Below are 11751 nucleotides of genomic sequence, written 5' to 3'. Positions count from 1 at the left end.
GATAAATTATATTTGATCAATTCTCTCGTCCCTGTTGTTCGTTGTTAAATTACTTTCTCCTATGCCGAATAATATGCAGAGACAACTATAAGTAAACCATTTGTAGACTCAAACAAACTGAGTAATAATTTAACATTTGTTTGAGTGTCCCAAAACCGCATCACTGCCATGATTTTGGGGCAGGACCCTCCACTAAGCAATGTCAGACAGAGAGAAACAGTTATTTTGGTTTATCTCTAGCTCAAAAATTACACACTCCACCTTTAATTAACTGGAATGAACTTCGTGAGCTACACAGGCAGTCATTTGTTCTGTAAATCTTAGAAAGTGAGCTCTTTGTATAAGTAAAAATATAAATACTGTCCTGTAAGCAGCAGTTAATTCTTTAAAGGTATAGCTAAAATAAAATAAAAATTTAAAAAATAAAAATTTCATTTTGGGGGTGAACTATCCCTTTAAGATTCAAATTATTATCAGGGGCCTCAACCATCACTGCTGCTTTGAGGCAGCCACACTAAACATCCACTAGGTGGGGCTAGAGTATAAATATGGATCTAAATTCATTGAAGGAGAGGAAATCTTTGTTGGAAATCTCAGGGCATTGCTGGACATTTTTTATTGGGTCATGAGCCCCAGTGAAATACCGCTATGTTCAGGTAAAAAAAAAAAAAAAAAAATTATATATATAGTGTAACAAAAGATGCAAACCCCAATTGAGACGGAAGATTGCGTTCATGTTATGCACTGAACACTAAAGTAAGAGAAAAAAATCATGACAAAGGAAGATGAAGGAAAAGAGAGTCTTTCTAGGTCATCATGGCAGGAATTTGATCTTTTGTTCTCTTTTGTAACCTCAGGGCCTTAAAATCCTCTGTATGATTTCTACAAGTGCATTTCAACAACAGCACATAAATAAGCCAGAAAGACAGTCTGAATAAACTTGGCTGATTTACTGCCACATTGTCGACTCCAAATATAATGCTATACACTGAACGCTGTATATTTTAAACACACAACCAAAAGAAATCTTGTATACAACAGAGATCCTTTCAGATAGGCTATATAATACATAATCTGACAGATGAAGATAACATCAGCAGCATGATATCAAGTCATTTAAACTTACCTGATATGCCAAAGTCGAATATAGCTAGATTCAGCGTCATGAATTCTGGCGGCTTTAACTTGCTCTTGCGTTTGGCGGTCTGGTATATGACATAACCATTTCCAGTGGCTGACAAGATACCTGTAAAAACATAAGACAAACAGTAATACTGTGAGTTTGACCAGATGCTGTTTTTAAAAGTGTCTTAAGAAAGTCTTGGACCTTAATGAAGGCTTCCTTATACTTTCCATTATATTGAGTCCTTTGCCACCCGGGTGTTGGGGTTGTGTATTTGTTGAAATACAAAGACAGCACATTAAGACTCCTGTTATAACATTTCTGTTATTTGTAGAGAACTAATAAGAGTCAAAGCTTACTGGATATCCCATTTCTCAGTGAAAGGATGAAAAAAGGTCACCATAATGAAAGAGCAGTGTGACAATTAGTCTTTCCTGGTTACAGCCACATACATTCAAATGACACAATGATTTCACTCGAGTTATTAGTTTTTCCTCTCTTTATGACCTAGATTATTTGCTGCAAATATGTTCCTTCTGTATTTATTAAGCCAGAAAAGGCTTTGAAAGTGTCATACATCTTACAGTATGTTCGATTCAGAACACATTCAAGTCCATGAACACATTTTGAACATCAGCTTTCCAAAGTGGAGATCATCATGTGCTCCACATCATTTCAAATCCTGGCCTGTTGCGTCAGCTGACTGATGCACCATTTCCGAGAAGACACTTTATTTCATGTGACTATTCAGTGAACTCTCCTCATATGATCATGAATCAATGTGAACGGATCACACACATTAATATTACTAACAGATACATTGTTTCTCCAGTTTTAGTTCTTAAAGAGACAGTCCATCCATAAATGAAAACACTGTTGTTGTTACATACCAAATGTGAACTAAAAACTGAACTGAAATACTGTAATTGATATTTGTTGATTGTATGTGTTTGAGACTGTTCCCTTAACATGAGTGGAGGAGAACAGACTTGAAAATTGCAGTGAGGAAGAACTATTGATTCAGTCTTTTGATTGAAACACACATCTTTCAGGTCAAATGAGACACAATGTCCCCATGAGGAAAGAGGAAACATCCTTTTGACCATCTCCTTGATAACATAGTTACTGATGGACACCTGTGGAATAAATAATGTTGTGCTGAAGCAAAAATGTATTTTCTAATTATATTTTTCAAAAGCGTATTACATAAAGACACATCAACTTGGCAAAACATCTGAATTGTTTCTAAAAAATGCAATACTATGCAGAACGGACATAGCTAGCATTCTCTTGGAGAGGTCATGTCGGTATTATAAACAATTAAATAATGGACAAAATGTTAAAAATGTTCATCCTGGTTTGGAGAGATATTTAATATAAGTCCAAAAGAATATGCAGCCTTGTACATTTTACATTACAGTTTCATTCATTATTTTGAATTTCATTATTTTTTTATTACACTGTTTATATTTTCATGAAAAGCGTTTAATAAACTAAAACAATTTTTTTCTGCTGCGACGGTGGTCAAAATGTTTTTATAATGTTCCAATATAATATTTTTCTGGTAGGGTAACCAATACTTATACATGTGCCTACAGAGAAACTGACCTGAAAAATGTACCGTGGAGCCACAGTATCCCCAACATGTCATATATTAGTTCTATTAAAATGCACTAGATGACACCGCTCAACACAAACTCTTCTATATGATGGAGGATGTCATCTCAATGACAACATGAGTGGATTGAACATGTCATCCTCGGTGACAACAGCATGGCAATACGGTATCTGTCAGGCTTTGTACATTAAGGGGAAAGCAGGTTTTTACGCGAGTCAATTTTTGGTTCTTGCTTAGAACCAAAGGAATTAAACACAAGAAGGCAAATGCTACATTTATAACCAGGGCTGTTGCTAGAGAAGCGACAGCTTTCGGGGGTCCCCCCTGATATTTCAACCACAATAGCAACCTGCACCGGTGACCCGTATACCCTAGCTACGGCCCTGTTCATAACATGTATTACGTTCACACTGTGAGTCCAATTATTTGTCTATCCTATTGGAATCTGATCTAAATTATTGACTATCCACATTATGTATCGCAACTGTTCAGATCCGATTTGTGTGTCCCATGCCACTTTTTCGTTTCCCAGAATATCTGCATTGGTTTTTATGGCAAAGATGTTGCATTGGTAGGTATGCGCCAAAAACAACAACAACAACCTCAACATGTAAGGGTTTGCAATACAGATGTTGTCTACTTGCCGTGTTGGACTACTGCGCGAGGCAGCGGCAGAAACATAGGAGGCTGGTATGCTGGGGCAGTCGTGGCATAATGGTTAGAAAGTCAAACTGGTAACCTGGAAATTACTGAGGTGCCATTGAGCAAGGCACCTAACCCCCCAATCGCTCCCCGGGCGCCACAGCAAAGATGGCTGCCCACTGCTCCGGGTGTGTGTGTGTATTCACGGTTTGCAGTGTGTGTGTTCACTACTCACTGCTCCTAATGTGTGTACACTAACTTGGATGGGTTAAATGCAGAGGACTGATTCTGAGTATGGGTTACAATACTTGGCCTTCACATGTCACTTTTATTACATGTCTCCACCGGTTTTAAAGCATATCTCTGTTATGTTATCTGTTATGTCTGTCTACTCGTCCGGCACTTTGCAACAACGCAACCTTGTTTCTGCAACAACTTTCAGCATGTTTCCTATAACAACGTCTGATGCATTTTACGTGGCATGAGAAAGCCACAAACCACGGGAAATCCGAACAGAGCAGTCAGACTGAAATGGATTTACAGAAATCCCATTTAAATAGGATTTCAAACCACATATGAATGTAGCTCGAAACGGATTTGTAAAGATCGCATTTCACGTGATTTTTGCCGTTCACACTTGCTAAATATGATCGGATTATCACTCTGATTATTCATAACATCAGAGCACATTAACACACCACAAACAAAACAAATAAGCTGATATGGTAATATATGGAGTTTTAAATAAAAGAGAGGTGTTCATTCTTCAGATACACTTGACTTGCTGGACAATAAGGGCAATAATGAATATTTGAGAGTTAAAGGTCCAAAAACATACAAGATTCTCATTAAAATACACAATAATGAGATTTTTTTCTTTTTTTTTCCGTCTAGGTTTCTCTGTGAATGGTCAAGTGAAATCCAACAATTCATAAAGAAAACAAAGAAGAATCTTTTTTTCTGGTGCACACACATATTTACAAAAACAGTCTCCTTAAATCAATATTCAGTTATGATAGTCTTTGTGCATCATTCATAATCAACAATCAGGGTTTGGACCCATTGCTTTAAAGATTATTAGTTTGTAATATAAAGTTTGTGATCGTTAAGATTTATAATGTTTTTAAAAGTCTCTTATGCTCACCAAGGCTGCATTTACTTGATTACAAATACAAAAAAACAGTAATACTGTTAAATATTATGACAATTTAAAATAACTGTTTTCTATTTTAATATATTTTAAAATATAATTTATTCCTGTGATGCAAAGCTGTATTTTCAGCATCATTACTCTAGTCTTCAGTGTCACATGATCCTTCAGAAATCATTCTAATATGCTAATTTGATACTCAAAAAACATTCATTGTTATTATCAATGTTGAAAACAGTTGTGGACAATTTTTTTTCAGGATTCTTTGATGAATAGAAAGAACTATTGCATTTATTTGAAACAGAATCTTTTGTAACATTATAAATGTCTTTACTGTAACTTTTGATCAATTTAATGCATTGCTGAATAAAAGTATTGAAATAAAACTTTTGAACGACAGTGTATAACGTTCCAAAAGCTTTCTATTTCAGAAAAATGCTGTTGTCTTGAACAACAGCATTGTTCAAATGCTGTTGTCTGTTGTTCTATTCATCAAAGAATCCTGAAAAAAATTATACATAACTGTTTTCAACATTGATAATAATAATAATAATAAACGTTTCTTGACTAGCAAATCAGCATTTTAAGAATGATTTCTGAAGGATCATGTGACACTGAAGACTGGAGTAATGATGCTGAAAATTCAGCTTTGCATTACAGGAATAAATGACTTTTTTTTTTTTATCAAATAATTGCAGCCTTGGTGAGCATAAGAGACTTATTTTAAAAATATAAAAAATCGTACCGATCCCAAACTTTTGAACGGCAGTGTAAGTACAATAACGGCCTCTAAAAATTCCAGACATTCTGCTATAACTTAATTTAAATATTTGAATTCAAATTTATCACTGATCTTATCAATGACAATTCACATGATGCTTGCAAAGAACTCTTCCACATGATCGTCCACATTGTACACTTACCAATGATAAGGATGTAGAACGCCGCCACTATGTCTGCCTCCTTGGACAGCTTGGAGGCGAAGGGATCCCCTCGAAGAAGGTAATGTGGGACGTAGCCCGAGGGGATGGAGGTGTCATTCTCCATTAGGGCCTTACTGAGGAGTGTGATTACTTTCCTGCAGAATAAAAATAAATAAATTAAAGGCTTAAACAGAAAAGTCTTTGAACTCAGTTTAAGACAAGCTGAAGGGCAGTCACATCCAACAGCTTTATGATTCAAAAACCTCATGCCAATGTTCTGACGCTTCAGACTAAGCTCTACAAACTCTGTCATCTCTTATCGGCTACTGGATGTCAAGACACTCCCTTCATATCTGTAATCAATACATGCTGAGTCCCTGCGCACTGCCATGCAAAATGTTCTTGCGGAAGGAAAATAATGAAAGACAACAGAGCATGAAGATTTAAAATAATCACATAAATGATTCTTCAAAAGCCTGATGCCTTTGAGATAGAGGTGAAATAATGGCATAGAGCTAAGATATGAGTCAGACCTGCTAGCATGTCATTTTCAGCAGGTCCTCACCAGGAACTTGAGCGATTTTCAAGGGTTAACGACAGGTTGTCTAATGATGTGCAATTTAGTGCCACATCAGACACGTCTCACTACCATAGATATGTTCTACATACATTTACAGAGATATTACTGAGCATTGCTGTAACTGATGCATGTGTTAATGATTATCATTAACGATTTAGCAAAAGCTTCTCTTTCCTTTTTAGGTCATTTAATTGGACATAGTTCTGGAATAAATGGTGATTTTGTGTTTGTGATATTTGCACCTCCATCTGTCCTACTTACACTAGACATGTGCCGATAGGCTATATGGTAATACAATATATCACGATAATGCACGGTACTGTTATCGTGGACACTTTAAAATACAGTGAATAGTTATTTATTGCGAATTATTCTGATTTTTAGAATGCATTTGAAGAATATTGTTCCATCAACAGTTAAAATGCACAACACCGCTGTATGCTACGTAAAAGAGGCACATGCACTCTGATGCAAACAAGCCCAACACTCAATGTTAAGTCTATTAGGACTACAAAATTGAATTTGGAAATGTTTTGATTCTTTATTATTCTTCAGTAGTAAACATTAGTTAGTTCATTAGTTAACATAAACTGACAATAACAAATACTTCTAAAGCATTTATTAATCTCAGTTAATGTTAGTTTCTGCATTTAATAATACATTATTAAAATCAAAACCTGAGCTAACATTAATCAGTTGTATTTTTTACTAACGTTATCATGTTCATTGTTAATGTTGTTAGTTAATGCATTATTAGCTGAAGTTAACTAATGAGATCTTATTGTAAAGGGTTATCTATTGTTCTTTATAATTCTTAAACACTTTCATCTGTTTGAAACATTGTTTACTTTATACACTTTTTGAGTATTATTATTGTATTTAAATATTCAGTTATTTTTGTTTTAAGTTATTGAACCTGTTATAGTATGACAACACTTTTTTTTGCAACTTATTTCAATATTGTGATAATGTGCATACCATGAAAAAAAACTTCAGCAAATATGCAACATGAAAATTTGACAGTCACATGCCTAACTTACACAAGTTGTCACAGTAAATCACTTCAGAATGCTAATTACTATAACAGCAGGGGGTTCATTACAGACATTTATTTGTCAGTTCCAATGATAACTGTAAAAAAAAAAAAACTGATCTAGATGGAGGAGGTTGACCCCAATTGTCCAGAAAAAAAAAGGTTTTATTTTACAGAAATATTATTTGGTTTGGCATTTTGAGATTATTATATTTATTTTGGTGCTGTGAAATTGATTAATCGCATCTAACATACAAGTTTTTGTTTACATAATATATGTTTGTGTGTGTATATACCGTATGCCAGGGTTCTGTCACTTCTGTCTAGTGTATTTCTTGGTTCTATGGTTTTGTCATGTCTTTGTGTGGTCGCGCGTGCGCTCTCTTGTCTGTATGCCTTGTTACATGTGCGGGGCGTGGTGTTTGGATCCCGGCACATCTGTCCAGTTTGGTTTCGGTTCTGTGTCAGGATCATAGGTCAGGATTCGGACATTCATGCTCTGCGTTTTTGTCCTCTGTTGTGAGCGCACGTAATGGGCTTTCGCTTGTTTTCGCGCGCTCAGTCTTGTCGTGTGAGCGTCACAGCGTGCGGTTTCGAGTTCGCTCGGGCCATACGCTCTCCTTTCTGTATCTGTTGTTGTGTTTTGTGTAGCACGCGGTTCATGTTTTCATCGGCCGCGTGCTTTCATCTCATGTTAAGTCTTGTACTGTGCAGCACACAGCTTGTGTTTTCCACTAGCTGTATGCTTTCATGTTGTCATGTTTTGTGTGAACACGTGGCTTATGAGTGTTCTCATTGGTTAATCGCATCTAATTTTTAATTGCGTTGTGTTCATGTCTCATTTTGTGTGAGCACATGGCTTGTGATTTGTTTTACTGGCCATGTTTTTGTGTTTTTGTCATGTTTGGTGTGAGCACATGGCTTGTCATTTGTTTCCTTGTGCCCTGTGCCCTCCTGTCCATTGTCTAACCCCGCCGACCTTGTTACCTGATTATTGATTAATTTGCCCCACCTGTCCTCCCTCGTTTTACCTGCTTTGTTTGCTCTCCCTATTTATTCTCCCTGTATTGTGCTGATTTTGCAGTCCTGTGCTGGTTCGTTGTCATATGTATGTCGTATGTTTACCCTTGTGTGTTCTTAGTCAAGTCGAGTCGAGTCTTCCCCCTCAGGTTAGTTTTGTTTGTATTTTGTTTTATTTTTTGCTTAATAAAAGCCTTTATTTCTTCTGTGTTTGGGTCCTCGTCTCATTTCCTCAACCACAAACCGTGACACCTTATGTTCACACATTCGTTTTATTCAGATAAAACGGAGGTATTACTTATTGGCCCAAAAAACCTCTTGCAATACAACTTTAATTTAGAAGGATGTCCTGTTACTTTATCCACTACAGTAAAAGACCTGGGTGTTATATTAGACCGCAACCTGTCTTTCGAAAATCATATTTCATGTGTTACAAGAACAGCCCTTTTCCACCTTAGAAACATTGCTAAGCTACGTAACATGCTATCTGTTTCTGATGCAGAAAAGTTAGTTCATGCATTCATGACCTCAAGACTAGATTACTGTAATGCTTTATTAGCTGGTTGTCCTGCATCCTCAATAAACAAGCTACAGTTAGTCCAAAATGCAGCTGCTAGAGTTCTTACTAGGTCAAGGAAATATGATCATATAACACCAATTCTATCATCTCTACACTGGTTACCTATTAAGTTCTGTATAAATTACAAAGTATTACTACTGACCTATAAAGCCCTAAATGGTTTAGCTCCTGGGTATTTAACGGAACTTCTATCGCCCTACAATCCATTGCGCTCTTTAAGATCACTAAATTCGAGGCTTCTGGTCATTCCTAGGATATCTAAGTCCACTAAAGGAGGGAGGGCGTTTTCACATTTAGCTCCTAAACTGTGGAATGGCCTTCCTGATATTGTTCGAGGCTCAGACTCGCTGTCCCAGTTTAAAACTAGATTAAAGACGCATCTCTTTAGCCAAGCATTCGCATAATACTACCTTTTATACTACAGTTGAATCATATCGAATGCATTAATATTATGAACAGCAGCTATGCTAATTATTTCCCATCTGCTTTTCTGCCGTTATCTCGGGACACTAGAGTTCGTCAGTTCCAGTTTGTATCCAGCCTCTCATGGAACCTTCAGATGCCCCAACACCCGTGAAGAGACGACTCAACGCTGGCGATATATTATGCCCTAAATGAATACATGATTAACTAACTGTATTTTTCTATGTACATTTCTGAAATGCACTTTCTGTAAAGCTGCTTTGAGACGATATGTATTGTGAAAAGCGCTATACAAATAAATTTGAATTGAATTTGAATTGAATTGAATTCACTACTAAAGTCCCCATAGACTGCTTAAGTGTTGTCCTTGAGATGTTGACTTTTTTAGAATTTTATTTAACATTGTTAAAATCGTAATTTTGGGAATAAACAAATCAAAGACAAATGTCAATACATTTACATTTTCTTTAGAAGGGGGGTTTGAAGAAGTAGGCTACATCTGGGAACACAATTGCTTTTGTAGAGAAGACCTTTCCCACCAGGTATTTTAGGAGAAAAGCAGAACCAATAGTACAAGAGACACACTTCACAATAACTACTTCCCAGTGCAGTAACATTTGATTTTATAGCCATATTTTGTAAGTCTGGTACCTGCTTCCAATATTGTTTTTCCAGAATGGTGAAGACAAATCAAAATAATGATATTACTAGGCAGAGTGGCAAATAATACCTTCCAAAGCTTTCAAAACAAACCTTTATACAGCTGAAGACATTGAATCTAAAACTGAGAATGAGCTCAAAAGGACACAGTAAAGAATTGAGTTTCCGATCAACACACTGTTAGTCACTTTAACGCTTCTAGTGGATTTATGGATAACAAACATGGCTTAACTTAATGAGCATTCACTACACTCTCTGGTGACACAGCTTTTGAATTCATCTCCCGCGAGATCAGAGATGATGCTGCATCCTGCCACTTCATACTCGAGTTATGAAAATGTGTGAGGTTACTAAACCCTCAGTCTCCTCCCCCAGATAGGTTATCTAAATAATGCAATTTCTAAAAATAGACTTAAGTTCTAAGAGTTGATCACTTGATGCATGCAACAATCATTTCAATGCTGTAGTCAGTTTTTGAGATCCATTCATTTAAAAAAAAAGAAAGAAAGAATAAAAAGAGTCAAATGTGAAATGCCCTAACAAGAGAAGTGTGACTTGCTATCAAAGGAATAACCATTCCTTTGTTGCAGTCATCAAAGTGGGTTGCTATAGATGTGCACATCTGTCTGATTCAATGGCTAGTCCGGCAGCACGTCAAACATTTAATGCTTTTATCAAAGAATATTTCAAGAACATTGAGACATTGTTAACAGATGTTGTTCATTTGATGTCGATGTCTTGCCCCTAAATATATTTCAAACTAATTGTAATGCAACGTAGCCTACTGTATTGAGCATCTCAAAACAGAATGTCTGGGATCCATCTGTTACCAAACCAAAGCTGTCAGTCATCCAATCAGGTTTGTATAATTCTCCTTTATTAATAAACATGCACTATTTACAACTATTACTATTACTATTACAACGAAGAACCCAATATTAAACATGACATTGTACATGAGACTGTATAGCTAATTTGAAAAATAAAAACAAAATATATATATATATATATATATATATATTTAATAATGGTATTATTTTAACAACAATGCTAAGGATTTATTTGCAACTTTTAAAATTATTTAGGGATTTTGTTTCACAACATTATTCAGTCCTCACCTACACACGATTGTAAGCAAATAAATAAACTACAACAGACGCAACATGTGCAGGCAACGTATTAACAAACCCACGGAAAGCGCTCATAATGATGTTTACTGAAAAACAAATGCTTACCTTGCTGTGATTCTTCAACCATCCCGAGGGATTTGAGCACTTTTCTCCCGTCTTGAAATGATCTTAAAATTGAGTTGGCAACTTCTCCATAATCCACGTTTGTAAACCACAGACTGCAACCGGTGTTGTTTCCGTCTGTTATTAAACGCTTCAGTTGAGGTGCTGTCGTCCGTCTCTCTCTCTCTCTCTCTCTCTCTCTCTCTCTCTCTCTCTCTCTCTCTCTCTCTCTCTCTCTCTCTCAGGTTATTCAGATGGAGTGTCTGGTCAAAGTCGCCTCAGAAATCCATAACGCACTGACCACTGACTGTTCTATAAGGTAAAGCTCCGCCCCTTTATGTAATAGATCTGTCAATCAAGCAATCATGTGGTAATAACACACGTAGATAAATCATGCTATGGATTGGACACCAATATATAATAATTTATAGTGTCCATAATCAGAATATTAATGTCATTAATGTAATCATTACATTTCCAATAAATTCATATAGGCCTAATTAATTACAATAACAATGTGTAAGCAATAATTGGAGAACCATAAAATAATACTCATCTAATACAACAGAATAATAAACCCTAACAAGTCTCCTAACATTGTCACTTTTCTCAAAATACATGAAACAATTCTGACATTTACTCTTCAAATTAAGTCTCATGCAAAACCTGTTGGGAACTGAAATCCCCAGGCCAGATTTAAACCTGAACAGAAATGAAACAAGTCATTTTAGTGTAAATTAAACATTCTTTAAGTTTAAACAGTCCTC

The 11751-nt window shown here is 36.0% G+C and overlaps 1 protein-coding gene across 1 annotated transcript in view; it reads right to left on the bottom strand.

The window, feature by feature from the left end:
* opn5 (opsin 5) overlaps positions 1-11165 on the bottom strand; it is a 16078-nt gene extending 4913 nt beyond the window's left edge. The window contains exons 1-3 of the mRNA XM_084090427.1: positions 10988-11165; positions 5457-5611; positions 1127-1246 (exon numbers count right to left, since the gene is read on the bottom strand). Coding sequence (XP_083946553.1) covers positions 1127-1246; positions 5457-5580 — 244 coding nt within the window. The 5' untranslated portion in view covers positions 5581-5611; positions 10988-11165. The remainder of the gene's footprint in view (positions 1-1126; positions 1247-5456; positions 5612-10987) is intronic.
* Positions 11166-11751: the final 586 nt, after the last annotated feature.

This window comes from Abramis brama (assembly GCF_963993115.1).
Source record: "Abramis brama genome assembly, chromosome: 18".
In the NCBI taxonomy this organism is placed as follows: domain Eukaryota; kingdom Metazoa; phylum Chordata; class Actinopteri; order Cypriniformes; family Leuciscidae; genus Abramis; species Abramis brama.
This window is presented reverse-complemented; position numbering and strand designations above follow the sequence as displayed.